General features: G+C 50.0%; 1 protein-coding gene and 1 non-coding gene across 2 annotated transcripts; both read left to right on the plus strand.

Annotated features, from left to right (window-relative positions):
* Window positions 1-3,458: 3,458 nt before the first annotated feature.
* Window positions 3,459-3,531, plus strand: TRNAE-CUC (transfer RNA glutamic acid (anticodon CUC)). Its single transcript has one exon. It is a non-coding gene; the product is annotated as a tRNA-Glu (tRNA).
* A 7,740-nt stretch (window positions 3,532-11,271) lies between these two features.
* HSP90AA1 (heat shock protein 90 alpha family class A member 1) lies at window positions 11,272-16,905 on the plus strand. The gene is made up of 11 exons (XM_060003906.1): window positions 11,272-11,426; window positions 11,949-12,110; window positions 12,203-12,569; window positions 12,899-13,032; window positions 13,332-13,652; window positions 13,871-14,036; window positions 14,207-14,397; window positions 14,506-14,653; window positions 14,878-15,146; window positions 15,462-15,795; window positions 16,108-16,905. Exons 2-11 carry the CDS (start codon window positions 11,949-11,951, stop codon window positions 16,215-16,217), a joined length of 2,202 nt encoding a protein of 733 aa, XP_059859889.1. The 5' UTR covers window positions 11,272-11,426; the 3' UTR covers window positions 16,218-16,905.
* Window positions 16,906-23,915: the final 7,010 nt, after the last annotated feature.

Here is a 23,915-nt window from a genome sequence, read left to right on the forward strand (position 1 = left end):
CATTCTTCCTTCGTTGCACTAGCATCACCTCAGGGCCTGCTAGGGTCCAAGCAGTGCCCAAGAGGGTGCCAGGTCCCTGCCTGAGTGCACCTGACACGCAGTACAGGGCTAGAGTGCATGCGAGAAAAGTACCGGGAAGGAGCAGAAAGGCATCCAGTTCCCTGGGCTCCCAGAAGAGGAGGCTCTAGGGCACCTGCCCACGGGGGAAAGCGCTGGGCCGGGGGTGCTGCGGGGAGGGGAGGGGGTTGGCGCGACGGGTCCAGAGACGAGAGTGCTGCTGGCCGGAGGTGGGTGGCGGAATGAAGGCAGGGCCCGGCAGACTGTACCGAGGAGTTTGGACTTGACCCCGAGGTCAAAATGAGCCATGGAGCAGGGATTCAAATCCGTGGCCAGGGGCTTCCCTGGGGGTGCAGTGGTTAAGAGTCCGCCTGCCAATGCAGGAGACACGGGTTCAAACCCTGGTCCGGGAAGCTCCCACATGCCACGGAGCAACTAAGCCCGTGCGCCACAACTACTGAGCCTGCGCTCTAGAGCCCATGAGCCACAGCTACTGAGCCCACGTGCCACAACTACTGAGCCTGTGCGCCTAGAGCCCGTGCTCTGCAATGAGAAGCCGCCGCAGTGAGGAGCCCGTGCACAGCAACGAAGTGTAGCCCCCGCTCGCCGCAACTAGAGAAAGACCGCGCACAGCAACGAAGTCCCAATGCAGCCAAAAATAAATATATTAAATAAATAAATAAAAATCAGTGGCCAGTAAAGACATGAAAAGATATGATTACTAATCTAGGAAATGCAAATTAAGATCAGTGAGAGGCCACTGCACACCCACCAGGTTGGAAAACAATTTTTACTATGTCACAGCAAGTGTTACTAGTAATGCAGAGCAACGGGGACTCTGCTGGGAGTGTCGATTGATAACATTGTTTTGAAAACAATTTGGCTATATTGGCTGAAATTGAAGAGTTCAGTACCCAAGGAAACATGGAAATGTTATTGGAATATCCACAGCAGCACTGCTAGTAATAGCAAAAATCTGGAAATAGCCCAAATGTTTACCAACAGAACAGATTCACAAACGGTAGTACAGTCGTGTGGTGGAATATTATACAATGGGAAAAACGAATAACTACAGTTATTCCAGCCAATATGAACAAACAGTGTTGAGCAAAAGCCACAGAATACATGTGATAACCATTTATTTATGTTCAGACACATCCATCTTTTAAGGATGGACACACACACACACACACGCACACATGGTAAACAGAGCACTTCAACATGATTGGTGGGGAATTCCCTGGCGGTCCAGCGGTTAGGACTTGGCACTCTCACTGCCGAGGGTGTGTGTTCAATCCCTGGTCAGGGAACTAAGATCCCACAAGCTGCGTGGCACAGCCAAAAAAAATTTTTAAAATAAAGCTCATTGTTTAAAAATAAATGAAGCTCAAAATTAAAAACATGATCAGTGATGTCGAATAACATTCAGCAGGGTGGCCCTACATGGCTGCTAATACTATACTCTCTCTAGCTGATTATATATATATATATATATATATATATACGATAGATCAGCATCCTGAGAGAATTTACTGAGTTTAATTCCCCTCACTGCTGCCATCCTCCCTAAAAAAGGAAACATGTTGGGAGGCTTGCCAACCCTTCTGTTTTAAAGGGGGAATTTTAAAATAATAATTTTATTTATAGATTTTTTAAAAAAAGAGATTAGACGAGATCGCATTAATGACAGGAACACCAAGGCCTCTGAGAACACAGGGGCAGGTTGCTAATCCACAGCGGGGTGGTGGGCACAGCGGCGGCTTCCCGGCCCTAAGAACACCCTGGGGTTTCTAGAGCACGAAATTCTTCACCAGCCCCTTCGTACACTTGTAAGGTTTAATTCCCTCGTTATTTTAATTTGGATAATGAGATTGAACGTTGACTGAAATGTCGTGTTGGGTGGACTTACTTATCCTGTATTTTTAAGTGAAATGCCAAGTTGTTGGAAGGGCTCGGAATTTACAGGCAGCATGCTGTCGGCGTGCTGCTCAGAATACTGCATCGTGACGTAGTTTAGAAATTAAAAGGTTCTTATTATACATCCAGTAGCAACTTGAACGGTGAACTCAGCACAGTATTTGTCATAACATATTCATTGGGACACACTTGTTAAGTAACACATTTACACACGCTTGTCTTTCCTAACTTCAGAGAAGGTAGAGGGTGTTTGCAAAGTGTGGAATTTTCCAGTAGCTCATTCACCGCTCAGTTCTATGTAGTAACACACTTGTGCCCCAGTTGATCTGCCTTGAGTGAAAAAATTTAGAACCATATGAAGACAGATGGAACCTGCTCTAACTGTTCCATCCCTGCCCCCCTTTTCCAGATGAAGAAACTGAGACTTAAAGAGACTTGCCCCAAAGTCAGCAGAGGAGGAAAAAAAAGAGGGACAAAGAGGCAGACACCACCTCTCACTGGGCAGGGAAGAGGCAACGATGATCTGGCTCTTAAAGGAGTGGGAGTTTTCCAGGCAGGACTAGAAGAGAGAGGCAGGGGCAATGGCACAGGTGCAGAGGTGTGAAGTAGAAGGAGTCTGGGCCACGGAGGGGAACCCTTTATTGCAGGGTTTCGAGGTGAGTGGGGAGAAGGGGGAGAAGCAACAGGATCACCTCGCTGTGGAGGGCCTGGTAGGGACCCCCTCATGGGGAGTCAGTGCCAAAAACGACGACCCCATTCGTTGCCCGACCAAGCTGCCCACCACCTAGGCCACATGGGCAGAGTCCTAACTGACAGCCAGGTGACCCCTGGTTCAGTGCAGCTGGAAAGGAACTGTCAGCTCTTAGGCCAGCCAGGGACATCACACCTGCTCGTCCCCCCGCCCCGTTTCAGCTTCGGACCCACCTCACCCCACCCTGGGCACCTGCCCACCCTCTGGGCACCTGTCAGGGCAGCTGGGTCTGCTCTCCCACCAGCTGAACAAGAGGTTGCCCTTGGGTGCGTCTCAGTCTAAAGGCCTCTGCCCTTGCGTTGGCCGAGATGGAGAAGGGAACAGGGAGGGCATAGCTGCCCCCGCCGGCCCTGCTTTAGGGCCACCACCCGGGGATCCCAGGAGATGTCAGGGAGGCTGAGAGGCCCAGGCAGGGCTGAGCACACCCCTAACTCCATTTTAAGACTCAGAAGATTCGATTTGAAGTTGGCATTTTTCTATCCTCCGGTCTTTTTTCATATATGTGGGGTTTTAGTGGTGAAATACATATATATACAAATTATATGTAATTTAATACAATATATATGTGTGTGTGTGTGTATATATATATATATATATATATATATATATATATAAATTTTAAAAAGTTGTCTCCTGTTTTCTCAGAGTTAGTTTCATTCCTACTCAGTGGAAGGCTGGAAGCTTTGCCACGAACTCTCCAGGGTGAGACATTAATGATGGTGATCTAGGGAATTCCCTGGTGGTCCAGTGGTTAGGACTTGGTGCTCTCACTGCTGAGGGCCCAGGTTCAATCCCTGGTCGGGGAACTAAGATCCCGCAAGACGCGCGGCGTGGCCAAAAAAAAAAAAAAAAGAAATGATAGTGATCTAGACTGCAACTCACATAATTCTCTCTTTCCTAACTTTCCAGTTCATGAGAAATAAAGAAAAATGAAATTCCTAAACATCAAATCCATCTCCAGTTGGAGGCCCCAAACACAACCAATCACCTGGCCGGTAGATGGCGCCAAAGGCTAATCTGCCTATGGACGGAGGGTTCCTACCCGGTTCCTTCCAACACTCAGTTACCACTTCTGCACAAAGATGGTAGATGGCCACCTGCTCTGTGCCCGGTTGTGAGCTGGGTTTGGGGGGTAAAGAGATGAGAAAGACAGAGTCTAATTTCAGTTCGTCCCCGTGGGCTAGAGCTGTGGAAGAGGCACCCAGACAGAAGGAGGGCTGGAGGAGATGGCTACTTAGCTGAGCTGAGCTCCTACAAGTGTTGCCTGGAAGAGAGAAGGGTGTCCAGGAGGAGGAACTGCCCTGAGGTTCCAGGTGTGTCTGGGAAACAGCTGGCAGTGGACAGCAGGGTCAGGGACAGTAGATCAGCGCCAGGCCTTAAAGTCTGTGATGGTTTCTGTCCAGCGAATGAACGAAAGGGTGACGGGCCCTGCCTCCACCATCATCCCCATCAGGGTGTGTTGGATCCCCTGCCCTGGGGTCATTCTGCTGCCCGGGAGGCTGCGAGGGGCCCGAGAAGGGAGGAGGGAGGCTGGAACAAAACCAGAAACCACCACCACCACGCTTTTACGTTCTGTCCTTCATCCCTCTGTACCTGACTCTCTGCCATATTCTTCTTAACTTCCAGCTCACCTGATCAGGGTTGGCGGTGGCGGGCTCTGGGTGACGGGTGGGTGTCGGCGGCCAGCGTTCCGGGCCTCAGAGCTGAGAGCCCCGAGGTCAGGATGTGGGCTGACGTCACACAGTGAGTGGCTGGAGGAGTGAGGGGCCCAGGAGCAGGATGCTCTCGTAGCTGGGCCTGGGGGTTTGAACACCTAGACGGGACTCTGGCTCAGTGTCTAGGGAGCCCAGTGACATTTCTGCACCGGGAGGTGGGCAGGTGAAACATGAATGCAGACCAGATAAGCCCAGGGAGAGGCAGCTGAAGGCAGCCAGGTGACGAGGACGTGGGCAGGAGCTCCCGCAGACTCGGCAGCTGTCAGAATGTGGGGCTGAGGGAGAAGCCAACGATGACTCAGAGGCTGGAAGATGGGTTCAAGGGAAGGTGGCAGTGCTTCCGGGAAGCAGTCTGCGTTCCTGCCCAGTTCCACGGGTTCCTTTAGGACCCGAGGACAGGCCTGCACTCGCAAGCGTGTTTATGGTCCATCTCCCCGCCCCCCACTAGAATGTGAGCTCCTGATGGTGCACCCGGGGCCGGGATTCTCCAGCTCCGTGTGCCTTGCCCGGGGGCGCAGCACACACCCGTCCTCTGCCTGACTCGGAGTCCTCTGCCTGACTCGGGGCAGGCTCGGGAGGGAGGCCAGGAGGGCTGGGCGTGGGACAGGGAGGGAGAGGCCCCCACCCCTCTCCTCGGCCACAGCCCACACCGCGCACGCGCGCCCACAGGCCCCCGCAGGTGCAGCCCCTGACCCCAGCCCCTTCTCTCACCCCCTCCCAGCTCCACGGCTGCACTGAGACTGTGGTCTTCAGGAAGTCGTGCTCCTGTCCACACACATCCAGTTCCCTCCCGCCTGGCCGGCCCTTCCACCGTGTTCTTGGTCACATCCCCATCACCCCGTTTACTGGACGCCCATCCTCTTGGATGCCTCATAGATGTTTGCACCTAGCATGGTGACACCGAGCCGGTCACCTGCCACCCCATGCTGACTGCAGCCCCCCCCCCCGCCCCCGCACACAGGACGCCACGGGGCGCCTTCACATCACCCAGGCTGTCACCTCGCGCTCCTGGTCTCTCCCACGCCTGCCCCTTCTCCACCCACCAGGTCTGCAGGTGCAGGCCCTCCTTGGGACTCACTGGTCCAGACCTTCATCTGCACTGTGGTCGGAGTGGACACAGGTCTGACCGGGCCCCGGGGAAGGCCTCTGATACCTGCCATGGTCCTTGGGCCACATTTTGAGTCCCCTGGCTCAGGGCACTGCACGATGTGCCACCCCCGCCTCAGGCTGCTCTGTGTCCCCCTCCCCCATCACACGGAAGGGCTCTTCCCACCGCCACTTGCTTTTCCGCCTTGCCCTCTCCCTCTTCCCCACGGACTCCTAGTAATCCTTCTAGATTTCGCTTTTGCAAGCACTGTTCCTTCTCCTTCTCCTGGGTGCCCCCCCCAGCGCAGCGGCTAACGCCCACCCCCCTCAGCTCTCAGGGAAGCCTCTGGTGGGGCCCACACCCTGCCAGCACATGGCATCTCATAAATCCACGGGTCAATGTGGTGCTGGCTGCACGTGTGCCTCCACCACGAGGGCAGCGACCTGATTGCCGCCCGGTGTGTCCCAGGGCCTGGACACGGGCTTTCAGTAGATAGGCTTAAATGAATGGTGCTCATTAAACAAGACACCATTTCCTCTATCGAAACTGGCAAACAAGTTTTTTCCGGCCACACTCAGTGCTGACAACGGTGGGACAGCAGGGGGAGGGAGTGTTCGCCGTCCTCTCTTCTGGTGACAGCATGTCAGGAAGCAACCTGCCCCCTCCCAGACTTCCAGGAGAGGTTGCCCAACGTGCGCTTTGAAGGATGGGTTAAAATTTGCCAGAAGAAATAAAATTTTGGTCAACAGGAAAATTTTATAGTCAACAGGAAAACCAGTTTGCTCTGTGGAAATCTACCTTAGAGCTGATTCTAAAACACATATGGCCAGAAACAGAGGGCTGGCCCCCTTCCCTTGCTCGCAGCATTCATCACCGCCTTTGGGGCTCTACTCTCAGCCCTCCCTTCCCTCTCAAGCTTGAGCCTAAACCCAGCAGATGGTCACTAGCGCAGGACAGCATCCTGGTGCTTCTGTGGCTGCCAGTACGGTCACCCTGTCTCCCTGCTCTCCGTCAAGGGAACAACAGTGCCCCCATCCTTAGTGCTAGGCACTAAGGTTTCCTGCGGATTAGCTCGGGGCATCCTCCCACATCCCTGTTGTACAGATGAGATGACCTAAGCACAGAGAGGTTGCGTAGCTTGCCAAAGTCACACAGCAACTGCAGACTGTGCTATAGTAGACACCCTGCTCCAAGTCAACTGCACCTCTTTCCAAAGTATGGAGTTTCCAATATAGTTATAATTTGATTGTAAACACTTCTCCAAGGTCATTGCTACACATCAATTTTTTTAAAAACAGCTTTATGGGATATAACTGACATGGAATAAAATGCACATGTTTAAAGTACAATTTGATATGCTTTGAGATAGGCAAACACCCGTGAAATCACTCCTGCAATCGAGATAGTGATCAGATTCATCACCTAAAGTTTCCTCATACCAAGGGACTTCCCCAGTGGTCCAGTGGCTAAGACTCCGCGCTCCAGATTCAGGGCACCTGGGTTCCATCCCTGGTCAGGGAACTAGATCCCACATGCTGCAACTGAAAGTTTCCTCATGCCGAATCCCTCCCTCCTGCTCCTGTCGGCCACACTCAGCCAGGCAACCACTGATCCGCTGTCCCTGCAGTTTGCTGTTTCCTAAAATTTTATGTAAACAACTGGCATCTTTCCCTCAGCATAATTATTTTGCATAGAGAACATTTACCAAGATAGACCATAATCTGGGCCATAAACCAATAAATTAAATAAAAGGAAACTATGTTCTCTGACCACAGTGGAATTAAATATTAGAAATCAATAACAAGGGCTTCCCTGGTGGCACAGTGGTTAGGAATCCACCTGCCAATGCAGAGGACACGAGTTCGAGCCCTGGTCTGGGAAGATCCCACATGCCGTGGAGCAACTAAGCCCGTGCGCCACAACTAGTGAGCCTGCGCTCTAGAGGCCACGTGCCGCAACTGCTGAGGCCCTAGAGCCCATGCTCCGCAACAAGGGAAGCCACCGCAATGAGCGGCCCTCGCAGCACAACGAAAAGTAGCCCCCACTTGCCGCAATTAGAGAAAGCCTGTGTGCAGAAACAAAGACCTAACACAACCAAAAAAAAAAAAAATCAGTAACAAAAAAGACATCTGGAAAACCTCCAAGTATTTGGAAACTAACACATTTATAAATTACCCATGGGTCAAAGAAGAAATCAAAAGGAAAATCAGAAAATTATTTATTTACTTTAATAAACATGTATACAGCAGTTACTGTGTGCCAGGCCCTGTCTTGGGCCATTTCCAAAAACAGAATGTGCTCATTTAGGCCTCATAACAACCCTATGAGGAAGACACTTGCACTCCCATTTTTCGGACGCTGAACCCAAGGCACAGAGGGAGTAGGTGACTTGCCTGGGTCACGCAGATAGGCAGTGGCAGAGCTGGGATTTGAATCTGGGACACCTGCATCCAGGGTCCGTGCCTTGTGTCCCACTTTATCAATGGAGGGACACTGAAAGGTTTCAAATGGTAGAGAAAAATGGTCAGATTCCTGACAGCAAGATCACTTTGGGATGAGTTCAACAAATATTTAGGAGCTAAATCTGCAGGACTTGGAGATGTGTTAGTGTTGAGAGAGCAGGAGACGGCTGGGTGCAAAAGGAAGAAGTGAGAGTGGACGGCAGGGCTGGAGGGCTCAGCAGTGCCCAAGCCAGGAGGGAAGGGGCCCCACATCCTGAGGACCTGTTTCCATCAGGGGATGGGCGGGGCCTGGTAGAAAGGTAAGTTGGGGGTGCGCAGGGGTCCCTAAGGAAATTCTTGCAGAAGGTCCACTAGAACACTGAGAGGGGATGGTGTTTCTGGTGGAAGGAAGGGTGTACGCACGGCGCTGTGGAGTCAGGTTTGAAAGGAGAGCGATGCGGAGCACAGCGGGAACTGAGCACCGGTGGGCGGCAGGGGCACCCACAAGGCCTGGCAGGCCTGGGTAAGGAGCTGTCTTTCTCTCTGGGGTGACGGGGTGTCAGCCAGTGTCTGGGGAGTGTGTGCAGGAAGGGACTGACGGGGCCAGATCTGGGCTCTCACAGCTCTCCCCAGCTACAGAGCGGAGACACACCAGAGCAGAGGCAGGAAGCAGTCTGGCGGCTACGGAGGGCTTCCAGGTGAGCCGCTTCCAAGCACTGGGGGAGGGGTGGGGGACGAGGATGGAGGAAAGTGGACAGATTCAAGAGGTATCTAGGAGATAGAAGTGGCAGGGACCACGCCAGGTCCCCTGCGGGGATGCCTGGGGTTCTAGAAGGTGGTGGGACAGTCATCTGGCTAGTGAGCCCTGGAAGAAAGCCAGGTAGGTGGGGGAAGTGAGGTCAGCACCCGAGTCTGGAGTTGGAAGAGGGCCAGCGAAAGGCCAGGGGGAGAGGACTAGTCTTAAGAGGGGGCAGCGAAGGAGCAGCGGGGAGGAGGGAAACCCCAGCGTGCTGCTGGTATAACCAAGCGGAGGGGTCGGGAGGGCACCGGCGGTTGGTGTGGAACCGGTCCCAGGCGTCTGGAGGGACGAGGCCAAAACGATCCTCGTACTCAGCGACTGAGGTAGGCAGGCAGGCGAGAGCCGGAGCGCAAGAGGATTTGGAAGAAGGGTGTTAAGGCAGGAGCTTGCTGGGAAACCCTGGCTCCCCAAGCGGCCTCTGGAGGAGAGGGGAGAAAGCTCCAGAAACCGAGAATTTCACAGCCAGGGCCTTGAACGGCTCATCTACAAGAAATCTTACACCGCCCGGGCAGTGGCCCGAGTGGAGTGGAAAGATGCGGGCCGGGCCTCCGAGTCAGGAGAACAGGAGGGCGGCTGCCGGGCTACAGGAGGGGAGCCCTTGCGCGGCTGACAGTGGCAGTGGCGACAACGAAACTTCAGCGCTACCACCCCATCTCCCCTCCCCCGCTCCCTCTCCTCTTCCTCCCCACTGCCCGCCCCCAGCCCAGGTCGCAGGGAAAACCCGGGCCGCCGGGAGCTTCCACACACAGCTGGGGCCAGAAACACATTTTACAACGCACCCCAGCGAACGATAACACCCCCCATCTACCCTCACCACGTGGCTGGTAGTTTCCAGTCTATTTTGCCTGTTTTAACGCTAGTCAGGACGCCCTGCGTTGATTTCACTGCCTCCTGAAGGGTCTCCAGCCCCAGCGGAGAACCCTGTTGCTGGAAAAGCTGGGTTTCTCTGGAGACTAGGAAGTGGAGGGAGTCGTCAGTCAAGTTTGTTTACAACCTAAGGAGCTTCCAGATTGTTCCGGGGGGAGGGGGGGCAATGGTGGGAGGAGTTAGAGACAAAGGAGCCGGGAGGAGGGGGAGGGTTTACCGGGAGAGGCCTGGACGGGGCAGGGGTGCGCTGCCGGGCGTTGGTTTCCTCAACGGTGAACAGCCCCCGCCCCCGCTTACTGACCTGGGTGAAGCCCAAAGACGCCACCCCGCCTCCAAAATTCTTCCGTGATCTGGCACTATTCTAAACACGTTTGGAATTCCCATTTAGAAATTGGCTCTTAAAGCAAGTTAATCACCCCAACCATGAATTACATACTTCGTATGGAAACCTCAAACTACACAAAAGAATAAGAGATGAGCTTTACAAAATCATGTTGCGCGTAGCTGCGTCAGTTTGCATGGTCACCACGTCCCAGAATTCCAGACTAGGGCCCGCAACGCGTTGAAGGATACGATTTTACAACAAACCCAAAGTAGGTACAAGTCCCCAAGGGACTGAGCAAGAGCTGGGAGAATTCCGTATTTTGTGTCCGTTTCAACATTTCTTCCTGGTCGCAGCGGGGCCTAAGGACAGGACCAGTCCCCAAATACGAGCGGTGGCCTGCCTTGAGGTGGGGTCTATAGCGATGTGTGGGGAAGCCCTCGTTCCCCATCCCGCCTCAGCTTCAGAAACAGCTGCACGGGAGCCCCACGAGGCCCAGGGGTCCCCTTTGCTCCCCATGCCCATACGCGGGTCACCCCTCGCTCACACACCTCTGCACCCCACACCCAGGCCGGAGCCCCGGGCCTCTGCATAACGAGGCTCTGGCAGGCACCTGTTGCCAGAATTCCTGTACCCTGAACCCATAATCGCTGACCCCGGCAAAAAAGTGCGCCCCGTACCTCCCGAAACAGCCCTGGATGCCCAATCGCTGCCCCGGGCCCCCAAACCCCTAACCGTGGCTCTGAGCCTCTGATCAGTGCGCCGGGCGTATACATGTGACACAGGACCGGACCCCTCACCCCTGCTTCGATTTCCTACATGCGGCCTCAAGGCCCCCAACCTGGCCCCGGGCCCCCAGTCTCGGGCCCTGACGGTGGAGGACCCGAAGCTTCCACAACCTGGGGACACGTTTTAACCACCGAGAGTTTACTTTTCTGCACTTCACAGAGCCGCGAGCACGGGCACTCAGTCCCCGGGCACTCAGCCCCCGGTCGCACTCCCCGCGGCCTGGACAGGGCTGGCGGTTCACCAGGGCGGCCGTTGGGCCGACACGCGCGGAGCAGGGGTCGTGGGGGCGGGGCCGACGGCGTGCAGAACGCAGTGGGCGCGGGGGCAGGGCTAGGGGTGATGGCCCCGGAAGGCGCGAGACCTTCCCGGGAGCTCCGGGCCGCGCAGGCGTCCTGCGGTCCGCGCGGGCGCGCGCGGCGCGGCCGTGGGGGGCGGGGCGCGAGGGCGTGGGGCCGCGCGGGCCCAGGGTAGGGGCGGGCGGCGTCCAGGGCGCAGGCGCAGGCGCGCGGCCGCGGCGGCGGTTGGGGAGGGTTCTTCCGGAAGGTTCGGGAGGCTTCTGGAAAAGGCGCCGCGCGCTGGGCGGGCTCGCCTCTATATAAGGGAGGCGCGGGGACGGCGCGCCAGTTGCTTGTACGTCCTGGTGTTGCGTCGCTGCGGAGCCTTTGCGGTCCTTCAGCCGAGGTGAGGGGGCGGCGGGCGGGGGCTCTTCGCGCGGGGGGGGCTCCGGAGGGGGTGGACTCCACGGTGGGGGGGCTCCACGGGGATCCAGGGCCGGGCGGGAGACGGCGGCGGGTGCAACCCCCTCCGCCGGGGCCCCTCGGCAGGCGGTGCCGGGGCGGCCGTGGCGTCTCGCAGGCCTCGGGCCTGCTGCGGCCTTTCCTCCCGTCCCCGCTGCGGGAGCGGGCGGGCCTTGGGGCTCTGGGGGAGCGGGGGCGGGGGCCGGGGCCGCGGGGGCCTGGGTTCTGCGCCTTGGGAGGAGTCCCCGGGCCCGGTTCCCAGCCGGCGGAGGGGGGGGGGGTGTCATGGCGGAGTCGCGCGGGAGCGGCGCCCGTGCGGCCGGCGTGGGCTGCGGCGGCTCTGGGGCCCCGGAATGAGGTCATCCCTTTGTCAGCCGGTGCCTCGTGCGCGCACCGGCTTCCGAAGCGGGCGCGGGACGTGGCGGGACCCCGTCTGGCGGCCTCACTGGCTCCGTGTCCTCTCCAGATGCCCGAGGAAACCCAGACCCAAGACCAGCCGATGGAGGAGGAGGAGGTGGAGACGTTCGCCTTCCAGGCGGAAATTGCCCAGTTGATGTCGCTGATCATCAACACATTCTACTCGAATAAAGAGATCTTTTTGAGGGAGCTTATTTCAAATTCGTCCGACGTAAGTCTTTCAATGTAGAATTTGGATTTAGCTTCGGTATAAAATTCACCCTTTAGAGGCCTTGTGCGTAATATTCTGTGTTTTTTAAATAGGCTCTGGACAAGATCAGGTATGAGAGCTTGACAGATCCCAGTAAACTAGATTCTGGGAAAGAGCTGCATATTAACCTCATTCCGAACAAGCAAGATCGGACGCTCACTATTGTGGACACCGGGATTGGAATGACCAAGGCCGATTTGATCAACAATCTTGGTACCATTGCCAAGTCTGGGACCAAGGCGTTCATGGAGGCTTTGCAGGCTGGTGCAGATATTTCTATGATTGGCCAGTTTGGTGTCGGGTTTTATTCGGCCTATTTGGTGGCCGAGAAAGTGACCGTTATCACCAAACATAACGACGATGAGCAGTATGCCTGGGAGTCTTCCGCAGGAGGATCCTTCACAGTGAGGACAGATACAGGTGGGCATCCGGTAGACATCTTACTGGGTCAGTCGTTTGTGGAGGGTGGGGTGCTGTAGGCAGTGGACCCCTGAAGGTGCTGTGAAGTTTGTGTTTTAAAAAAAAACAAAACAAATTCGTGTTTTCCTTAAGTGGGATAGCCTGTTCTTGCGGTTGTTTATCTTGGCCGTTAACTGCTCCGGGAGTCTTTCCGTTAGCAGTAAGGGTAAACCCCCGCTTCATAGATGTTGAAATGAGTGCTAGGAGAGCTAGATTGATGCTATATGTTCGTTAACCTTGCTTAGGCCATTGAGATTGAAATTGAGCTCGTTTCTCCATTTCCTTTACAGGAGAACCTATGGGTCGTGGAACAAAAGTTATTCTGCATCTTAAAGAAGACCAAACTGAGTACTTAGAGGAACGGAGAATAAAAGAGATTGTGAAGAAGCACTCTCAGTTTATTGGCTATCCCATCACTCTCTTTGTGAGTTTCTGTATATTTTTACATAGGAAACCAAAGCGACTGAGTTGAAATCTTCAGTCTTTAGAGTCCTTGGTAAAAGAAGAGTTCTGAATTTGCAGTATTTATTGGGCGGGTGGGTGGAGCTGACTTACTCTGTCCAGGCACCCAGGCCTATTGAGATATATCAAAAACTGATGAGTAGCTTTCTGGCTACTTACTGCTTTCAGTTGGTTTTGGGTGTAAGTGCCTCAGTGCTGTTTAGCTTATTTTTTTTAGTTCTGGGATGGAGAGATGATGTGATTTGCTTACGTCTTTTGAAGGTGGAGAAGGAACGTGATAAAGAAGTCAGTGATGATGAGGCAGAAGAAAAGGAAGACAAAGAAGAAGAAAAGGAAAAAGAAGAAAAGGAGTCTGAGGACAAACCTGAGATAGAAGATGTTGGTTCTGATGAAGAGGAAGAAGAAAAGAAGGATGGTGACAAGAAGAAGAAAAAGAAGATCAAGGAGAAATACATTGATCAAGAAGAACTGAACAAAACAAAGCCGATTTGGACCAGAAATCCTGATGACATTAGTAATGAAGAGTATGGAGAGTTCTACAAGAGCTTGACCAACGACTGGGAAGATCACTTGGCAGTGAAGGTGAGTGCTGAGAGCTTCAAAGCTAGTGTCTGCAGGTGGTCTGCCTCAAACTGTTAAATTTGAGGGTGGTTTCTGGCAGCTTTCTCTTGCCCACTGCCCCATCCTTCTCCCGAAGTCTGGAAGTTATGTAACTGCAAGTGTTTGGCTCTGGGGTTTAAGTGGTACCTGTTGGTGAAAGCTGATGGCATTGTCTTGATCTTGGCTGTGTTTTATTACAGCATTTTTCAGTTGAAGGACAGTTGGAATTCAGAGCTCTTCTTTTTGTCCCAAGACGTGCTCCCTTTGACCTGTTCGAAAACAGAAAGAAAAAGAACAACATTAAGTTGTATGTTCGCAGAGTTTTCATCATGGACAACTGCGAGGAGCTGATCCCTGAGTATCTGAGTAAGTGCGGTTGGGCATAAAGAGCGGTCGCCGTCACAGGTCAGAGTTCAGCCTATCAACTCCCAATTTTTAAAGGGGAAAAAATCGTTTGTCTGTGGTTTTTCGGGTTTACGTTTTTTGTCGATTTTGTCCTTGGAGTGACCTTGAGCGCATTTGGTCTGTTTTTTCAGACTTCATCAGAGGCGTGGTGGACTCGGAGGATCTCCCTTTAAACATTTCCCGTGAGATGTTGCAACAAAGCAAAATTTTGAAAGTTATTAGGAAGAATTTGGTCAAAAAATGCTTAGAACTCTTCACTGAACTGGCAGAAGATAAAGAGAACTACAAGAAGTTTTATGAGCAGTTCTCTAAAAACATTAAGGTTAGTTGTAAACACACTTGACCATTAGGACTGGTAGTCAAACTAGCTTCTCGTTTTAAATGATTTTTTAATGCAGAGAAAGTCTTCCTAAGTTCACCTGTTTTTCAGCTTGGAATACATGAAGATTCTCAAAATCGAAAGAAACTTTCAGAGCTGTTGAGGTATTACACTTCTGCTTCTGGTGATGAGATGGTTTCCCTCAAGGACTACTGCACAAGGATGAAGGAAAACCAGAAACACATCTATTACATCACAGGTAATGGGCAGTAAATGTTAGTCGTATCTTTGTGCTTGTGATCCTATAGGAACAGTTGGGTGTGTTTTCTACCCATGTGGTGTTACATATAAATTAGTAGGGGTTACTATAGGCAACATAGTGCGAGCTAGCTCTTGTTTGTGGTTAGATCAAACTACATAGGAAAAAAGAAAAGGAAATGAAACTGCTTCCTGTTAAGGATCTAAAACTTTTTCATATATCAGGTGAGACTAAGGACCAGGTAGCTAACTCTGCCTTTGTGGAGCGTCTTCGGAAGCATGGCTTGGAAGTGATCTACATGATCGAGCCTATTGATGAGTATTGTGTGCAACAGCTGAAGGAGTTTGAGGGGAAGACCTTAGTGTCAGTCACCAAAGAGGGCCTGGAACTTCCAGAGGACGAAGAAGAGAAAAAGAAACAGGAAGAAAAAAAGACGAAGTTTGAAAACCTCTGCAAAATCATGAAGGACATCTTGGAGAAGAAAGTTGAAAAGGTGTGTGAATACAGTCTTCTCACCTACATTTAAAAGGAGTGTCAGGTGTTTTTCAAACGGAAGTTTTCTTAACTTACTAATAGAAAACTTTAGCATTTCCATTTAGTGATGGATATAGATCTCAAGATTCTTAAAGACTTGAAGTGTAAGAGAACTCACAGGAAGAAAGCGTCAGGTATCTGAGTTTGCAGATGGTATTTCTGATTCGTCAATACTGAAGTTCCTTAAATGTTCATAATAAAGCTGGTAACAAGTACTTACAAGTTAGAATATGAGATCTTCTGAGGCCTCGTTATCACTGTGTTTTGATTGTAGGTGGTCGTGTCTAACCGATTGGTGACATCCCCGTGCTGCATTGTCACAAGCACATATGGCTGGACAGCAAACATGGAAAGGATCATGAAGGCTCAGGCGCTGAGAGACAACTCAACAATGGGTTACATGGCAGCGAAGAAGCACCTGGAGATAAACCCTGACCATTCCATCATTGAGACCTTGAGGCAAAAGGCAGAGGCTGACAAGAATGACAAGTCTGTGAAGGATCTGGTCATCCTGCTGTACGAAACGGCGCTCCTGTCTTCTGGCTTCAGTCTGGAGGATCCCCAGACACATGCTAACAGGATCTATAGGATGATCAAACTTGGTCTTGGTAAGCCTTGTGCAAATACCACGTGTCAATACTATTGGAAAAGCTTAAACACATGACTGTTGAAAAGGGTAACATAACTTTCAGCAATTTGAACAAAGTTGGGCTGTCCCATTCAGTTTGGGAAACCCTAAGTCACATGAGTTAAACGGGTGTAAAATAGGCCTTTTGATTGTACAGGATAAAGAATGAAACAGGGTCATACACCCTGTAAAGTAGTAATTGCTCAGCCTTGGAAAGTGGCTATGAACTGGCAGTGTTGGGATAGTTAGGTGGCTTTAGGAAATCTAATCCATGGTGTTTGTTTCCAAAAAGGTATTGATGAAGATGACCCCACTGCTGACGACAGCAGTGCTGCTGTAACTGAGGAGATGCCGCCCCTCGAAGGAGACGATGACACCTCCCGCATGGAAGAAGTAGACTGAGCTCTGCCTGAGGATTACGTGGCCGCGTGTTCAACACTCTTGTCTTCATTTCTTCTGATAATATGTTTTCAAGTATTTCTTTATTTTTGTTAACATTTAAAAACCTGTATGGCATGACAACTACTTAAGGGGAAGATAAGATTTCTTTCTACTAAGTGTGATACTGTGATACTTTAGGCACTAAAAGCAGAGCTAGTTTTTTTCTAGTTTCATGTTGGCTTATTTTAACAGACGGAAGTAGCGTTTGTTGTAAGGTGTATGTAACCTACGTTAACTTCATGGTCTGAAGTGTTTAGCTATCAGGCGGATTCTTTAGTAGACCAGCTCTTCTGTCGCTGAAGTGTTCTGAAGTATATACCTTGATGTTTAAAAGAAAATACTTCTTAAAGCAACTTTCATCTTCTGGGATTTACTTTTTAAACCTTCCATCGCCTGTATTGACTGCATGTGCCAGACCCCTAGGAATTAGTATGTTCAACTGAACCAACTTGATGGGAGTCACTGTCCATACATAGGGCTTGTTTTCCACAGAAAAGTAGTGTTGAGAGTAGCAGAATTATAAGCCTATCTAGGCATGTTGTAAAGCTGTTTGAAAAGTGACTCGGAGCAAGTTTTGTGAATGGAGACGTAGCGCTCAAGTCACATTCTGCTTTAAAAGTTGTAACAAATACAGATAAATTAAAAAGAACTTATGTGAAAATGTCTTATTTTGGAGGGGGGGGAGAGTATAGATGACGGGATGGTCCCAGAATGTAAAATGTTAGGTGTGTACATCTTGCCTACGAGGAGCCAAGGAAGTAGATGATTGGTGTTGACTGCCAGAGTCTTACTACTGCGATCTTCCCAGGGTGCACTCTCAGGGGGCAGGTGGGGGATGAGCATACGTTCTCGTGATGTGGTTTTTGGGGATTTTTGTTTTTGTTTTTGTTTTTTTGGCTGTGCAGCGTGCAGGATCTTAGGTGGTATCTTAGTTCCCTGACCAGGGGTTGAACCCACACCCCCTGCAATGGAAGCTTGGAGTCTTGACTACTGGACGACCAGGGAATTCCCAGAGCATATATCCTTAAAAGACACAAATGAGAACAGGTGAATCTGACACTATGTGTTAAATTTCCTAATAACAGCCATTGTCCCGTAGGATTTTCATGTCCAAACTGTGCTTTGACGGTATTTGTGAAACGTATCTGATGCTCTAAATATCGTCTGTGAACTACCTTGGCCTTAGGAATGTCTGGAAGTTCTGTACCACGCGTACTTATTGAGTGCCGTTCCACCTGAAACCACCTCTGCTCCTGGGCCTCTGGTTCCTTATTGAGCGTCGGGCGAGGTGGCTGTAGAGAAGGTGCCGATAGCTGTGAGCAGCGGTTGGAGAGGCGTAAGCTGTGGGAAAGTTGGTGGTAGCAGCTCTGTACAGGATCTGGATCCTGAGCCTAAGACCACGTGAAGAGTGACCGTGATTAATAGGGGGCAGGGAGAGGACTTGAGCGAGCGTCTTTATCCTGCGGAAGATGTCACCTAGTGTTCAGTGGGTACCAAGTGCCTGGTAAAGTAATCGCCTTTAATCCTTGTAATCTAACGCGGCGGAAGTTCTTGCCTCCCATTCGTCTAAGGAGAGAATTCAGGTGTCCACGCTGTTCAGGACTTAGGAATTGAAAGGCCAGGGCAAAGGGGTAGTTTTCTTCCATGATTCCCGTGCCTAGTAGGAATATAGAGGATTCCACTTAAATCAAAAGGAACATTTCAGAGAAACGAACTGAGAGCCTCTGTAGTCTCCCACTTAAAAAAAGATCTCCCACTGAGCGTGTTTCCTGAGTTACTGGAAAGCATTTATGGCAGACACGTGTACTTTGGAACCGTACTACCCCCAGAACTCGTGTGCCAGTGACTGGACCATGGAGACCGTGATGCCCAGCCCCGGCGGGGGTGGCGGGGGTGAGGCGTTGAGCTGAAGGACAGACACACGAACACGACCTGGAGGCGATGCTCCTCAGGCTGGCAGGGTCTCGAGCCAGCTGCTGCCAAGTCCAGGGTTAGGTCCCGCCCTGCCTAGGAGAGTAGCGAGTGCTGAAAAGCAGAGACAAAGGTGTGGTGCGAGGTGGAAAAACATGCCTTATTCACAGGTTATGTGGCTGTGAGCACAATAGGAAAGGAATCTACAACATTGGTACAAGAATAAGTACAGCAAAATCCTAAGATATGAGATCAAATTGAAATTTTGTTAGCAACAAGAAAGTCATTAATATTTTAAAATGCATAATACCATATAGGAATAAATTTTACGAGAAGTTTTGCAAGCCCTGTATGCTGAGAACTGAGAAAACAAGAGACCTAGGTGAACAAAGTGGAAGAAGCCAGACAGAAACAGCCACCTACTGTGATTGCATTTTCGTAAAACTCCAGAAGAGGCACAACCACGACAACAAAAAGCAGCTCAGTGGGTTGCCTGGCGCCAGGAGTCCTAGTAGGGACGTAACTGCAGAGGGACAAGATTCCGTGCCCCAAAACTTGAGGCGATGGCTGCACAGCTGTATATGTTTATTAAAATTTAAAGTACACAAAATGGGTGAATTTTAACGGGGTGTGGTCCATGAGTGTACATGATTAGCAAATGAAAAAAGCAATGCAAAGGTATAGAAAGCAGTCTATTGGGGTTCAAAAGTGACTGAGCCGGCCATGTCCTGCACCTCATTACTTGTAAATTGGAGCCGAGGTACCTTAAAAGCCTGTTGTGGCGCTTACTAGGTAGTGGGCTTAGCAAGTGCCTGGTCAGGTAGGACCTTTCCTCCTGTTGTGTGAGTCCTGTGAGGTTGCCTGCCTTACTCGGGCTCAGGTCCGCAAGTGCCAGTCCCCTCTAGCTAACTGTGCCCTTGCTGTCTCTCGGGCCTCAACTTTCAGTAGTTCCTACCAAGCACGGATTTGTCACGTCTTGATTGAATGCCACTGAAGGACTGGCCCTGCACACAGATGAGAGGTGTGTCACTGGGGAAGGTGGCCACGGTGAAGGCCAAGGAGCCCCAACTGAGGTGGAAGCACAGAGCTAGGAGGGGTCAGCTGGTGGGGCAGGGCCGGGGAGGGGGGTGCTCCAGGAAGGGGGTGGCAGCTGATACAAAGCTGACCCCACTTCAACAGAAGTGGGGGGCTTCCCAGCATAGTGAGCCAGGCTTGAGAGCCTGGATGTGTTGAGATTTGGGGAACACATGGGCATCTGAGGAGAGAAAGCTGGAAGGTGAAACTGATTAACTGTGTGTGCCTTGCATGGGAACCATTAGCCTCGGGCCTGGATTGGAGACTGTCCAGCAACTTAGCCAATGGGAAGGCAGTTGCTATGGTCTGCCATGGGGCTGCTTTTTTAGGACGGGGGGTGGGGGCCCATGCCCACCCCTTGAGAAACGTCCTCAATACCAGGAATACTGAGGGGATTTGGTAGGTCAGCTCCACCAAGTCTGAAGTTGTTTCATCTTCGTGAGGTGCCCCTTATTCCATTTTATCTTACGGGTGGGAAGAATCCTACTGATGGTACCAGGGCGCAAGCACGCCAGCTCCCACTGGGTTCTCTATCCCGCAGCCCCCGAGCTAGGGTCTGACGACCTTGCCTCCAAAGATTGAGGTTTAGGAAGAGCCAATAGGACCAGTCCTGACTTCCAAGAATAGAGATGTTTGTTTTGTTCTCTTACGTATCCCAGGTACTTAGTGTTTGGTACATGGCAGGCACTCAAATATTGTTAACAAATTAGTGTAAGCACTTCACAGTTTACAAACACTTTAACTTACAGTTTCTAATTGTTCTATTTTGGAGATTTCCAAAACACATGCAAAAAGCAGAGAGGGACACGTAGATGTTGACAAGGACGTGGAGACATTGGACCCTCAACACGCTGCTGATGGGAGTGGAAAATGGTGCCCTTCTGGAAAACAGCCTGGCACTGCCTGGAAAAGTGAAGCATGGAATCACCATATGATCCAGCAATTCCACTCTTAGGTATCTACCCAGGAGAAATGGAAAACATGTCCACAAGAACACACAACAGTCCTCCCTGGGTATCTGTCCCTCAGGGGCTTGGTTCCGGGACCCCCAAGAATATCAAAATCTGAGGAGCTGAAGTCCTTATATAAATGATGTCGTCAGCCCTCCGTATCCTCAGGATGTGTGTACACACGTTTTCATAGCAGCGTTACTCATAAAAGCCAAAAGGTGGAAACAAACCAAATGTCCATCAATGGATGGATGAATGGATAAATAAATGTGGTATAACGGTGCAATGGAATATTATTTGGAATATTGTTGCCGTAGAAAGAATGAACCTTGAAAACCATGCCAAGTGAACGAAGCCAGTCACAAAAGGCCACGAATTTACTGTATGATCTTAACTCATGAAGTGTCCAGAATAGGCAAATCCGTAGAGACAGGACGTAGCAGCTGCCTGGCTGGCCGGGACTTCGGGGAAGAGCCGTGGGGAGTGAGCACTTAGTGAGTACAGAGTTTCTTTCTGGGGTGATCGTAGTGTTGAAAAATCGATTGTGATGGCTGTGCAATACTGTGAATATAGTAAAAGTCACTGAACTGTACACTTCAAAGTGAATGAATTATATAGTATGTGAATATCTCAAACTGTTATTGAAAAAATGTAAAAGAGTTTGGTGGTCCCTCAAAAAATGAACAATTACCATATGATCCAGCAATTCACTTCTGGGTATATACTCAGAAAGCAGTGACTCAAAAAGGTATTTGTACACCAGTGTTCATAGCAGTGCCATTCATATTAGCCAAAAGGTAGAAACAATCCAAACACACTGATCAGTGAATTAATGGATAAACAAAATGTGGTACATACACACAATGAAATATTATCCAGCCTTAAAGAGGAAAGATCTTCTGGCACATGCTATGACATGGATAAATCTTGAGGACAGTAAGCTACATGAACTAAGCCAGACACGGAAGGACAAATACTGTATTTATGATTCCACTTACTTCTTTTTATTAATTAAATTTTCTTTTTTTTTTTTTTGGCTCTGGTGCATGCAGGATCTTAGTTCCCTGACCAGGGATCAAACCTGTGCCCCCTGCAGTGGAAGCTCGGAGTCTTAACCATTGGACTGCCAGGGAAGTCCCCTGTATGATTCCACTTAATATGAAGTCCCTGGAGCCGTCAAATTCATAGAGACACAGTGGAATAGTGGTCGCCAGGGGCTGGGGGAGGGGGAGTTGGTATTTAATGGGGGCAGAGTTCCAGCTGGAGATGATGAAAAAGTTCTGGAGATGGACGGTAGTGATGGTTGCACAATGTAATTGTATTTGATTCCACTGACCTGTACACTTAAAAAAGGTTAAAATGGTAAATTTTATGTATGTTTACACACACACAAAGTAAAGGGAGCTGTTTTATGAGCCCCTACATACCCATCCGCCAGCTTCAACAATTATCATTCTGGGTTCTCACTTGAGTTTGGAACCTTCTAAGTATCTTTACTGATTCCTTTTGATAGATGAGGAAACTGCAGCTCCAATGGTCATGGGTAAGAGGTGAGGCCATGAATGGACTGCGTTTCCCACTACTCACTTCCCCAGTGGGTTGTCCACAGACCTCGGCTCTTTTCCACACCAGCTCTTCCATTCAAAGACCCATTCAAAGCGTGTGATTGACGGAGCCTGTCCTGGGCTGTGTCCTAGATGCCTGGTCTCTCAAGGCCTTCACACGCCACATCACAGCTCCTCCACCTGGGACGGTAAAGTATACATGACCTAACACTTACCATTGTAAGTGTACGGTTCAGTGGCATGAACTATATTCAAAATGTGCAACCATCAACAGTATTTCCCAAACTTTTTCATACCCAAAACAGAAACTCTGTACCCACGAAGCAATATCTTACCTGGGATGGTCTTCGTGCCCCTCTGTCCCAGGCTAAATCCTCCCACTGCCTGGCCTCAGTTTACCTGTGGCTACACTCCCTGCATCCTCTCCCTTTCTTGGTGGCATTTCTCACAATTGTCCTGCAATTAGTCTACAGTCCGTCTTGCTGTCTGTCAGCCACGAAGGTAAGCACGTATATAGTCTGTTCACTGCCAGCCCAGTGCACCTGATATATATTTGTGGATTGAATGAATACCTGGTACACACAACTGATATTTCCCCCCTTCCTGTGGGGATGGCAAGTTGTTTAAACAATTTTGTATAATTTGGGAAGATGTCCTTCCTTTTTCTAAGACTTCAAGATCTGCTCAGACCTTTGAAAGTGTGATAAGAGATTACGCTTCTGTAGGAAGGAACATCACTTTTCCTCCGAGGAGGGACATTCCAGGAAGCAGGGCTCTTCGTGAGTCATGGTGTATTAACAGCACCATCAAAACCTGAACAAAGATCCTGTGATGCTGTTGCAGCTCCGAGGAGCTGAGCATAGTATCTGCCAAGTGTATCTGCTCAGAACACACATCATCTTTTTTTTTTTTTTAAATAATGTTTATTTATTTTGGGCTGTGTAAGGTCTTAGTTGCGGTGCGTGGGCTCAGTAGCCCTGCGGCATGTGGGATCTTAGTTCCCTGACCAGGGATCAAACCTGCACCCCCTGCATTGGAAGGCGGATTCTTAACCACTGGACCACCAGGAAAGTCCCTAACATACATCATCTTCTCATGAAAGTACTGTTAAGTCCTCAACACTAGACCAATGAAAGTTCTAGAGCTTTAAATGTGGTCCAAAAAGCACTGTGTATTTTTTTTAATTCCAAATTAAAAAAAAAAAAAACAAAGTGAAAAAAATTGATAAATCAGCTACCCACTTTTCAAAAAGTTGAATGGATGAAGCCAATAAAATATTTAACATTTGAACTCTGTTCATTGTATGTGCTGTTGTTTCAATTCAGCCAGCTGGTCGTGGCCAGTCAGGCCAATCCACACCCCATGCAACCTCCCTCCATCCCCTCAGCTTTCTGAAGCAATTTCTGAATTTCATTGTATCAATTCATCTGCAAGTATTTCATCTTTTCCTTAACATATCTTTGTAACTCAAACAGACTGAAGATACTTGGCAATACAAATAAATGCACGATTAAAAACAAGACAGGATGTTCATTTTCACCGCTTGAATTCAACACCATACTGGAGGTTCCAGCTAGGGCAGTTAGTCCTGATAAATAAAAGGCACCCTGATCGGACAGGAAGGAGTAAAAATTATCTCTACTTGTAGATGGCATGATCTTGTATATAGAAAACTGTTAGGAAGGGACTTCCCTGGCGGTCCAGTGGTTAAGACTCCGAGCTCTCAATGCAGGGGGCACAGGTTTGATCCCTGGTTGGGGAACTAAGTTCCCGCGTGCCACACGGCGTGGCCAAAACAAAAACAAAAAACAAACTGTAAGGAATACACAGACACACACACACACACACACACACACACACACACACATATTAGAACAACAAGTTCATCAAGGTTCCAGGATACAAGATCAATATACAAAAATCAGTTGTATTTTTATACACTAACAATGAACAATCTAAAAATAAAATTAAGAAAACAGTTCTATTTACAATAGCAGCAAAAAGAATAAAATACTTAGAAATTTTAACAACAAAAAAATACAAGACTTGCATACTGAAAAAAACTACAAAACATTGTTGAAAAAACCTAGAGGAGACCTAAGAAATGAAAAGACATCCCATGCTCACATATTGGAAGATGTAGTATTATCCAAACTGAT

Source organism: Delphinus delphis, chromosome 2 (genome assembly GCF_949987515.2).
Source record: "Delphinus delphis chromosome 2, mDelDel1.2, whole genome shotgun sequence".
Lineage (NCBI taxonomy): Eukaryota > Metazoa > Chordata > Mammalia > Artiodactyla > Delphinidae > Delphinus > Delphinus delphis.

Bases quoted from the DNA above. Each gene is read 5' to 3' on its own strand.
- HSP90AA1 (XM_060003906.1), top strand. From the start codon at position 11,949: ATGCCCGAGGAAACCCAGACCCAAGACCAGCCGATGGAGGAGGAGGAG. The intron at 12,111-12,202 runs GTAAGTCTTTCA...TTTTTTAAATAG, and splicing joins TTATTTCAAATTCGTCCGAC to GCTCTGGACAAGATCAGGTA. The intron at 14,037-14,206 runs GTAAGTGCGGTT...CTGTTTTTTCAG, and splicing joins GCTGATCCCTGAGTATCTGA to ACTTCATCAGAGGCGTGGTG.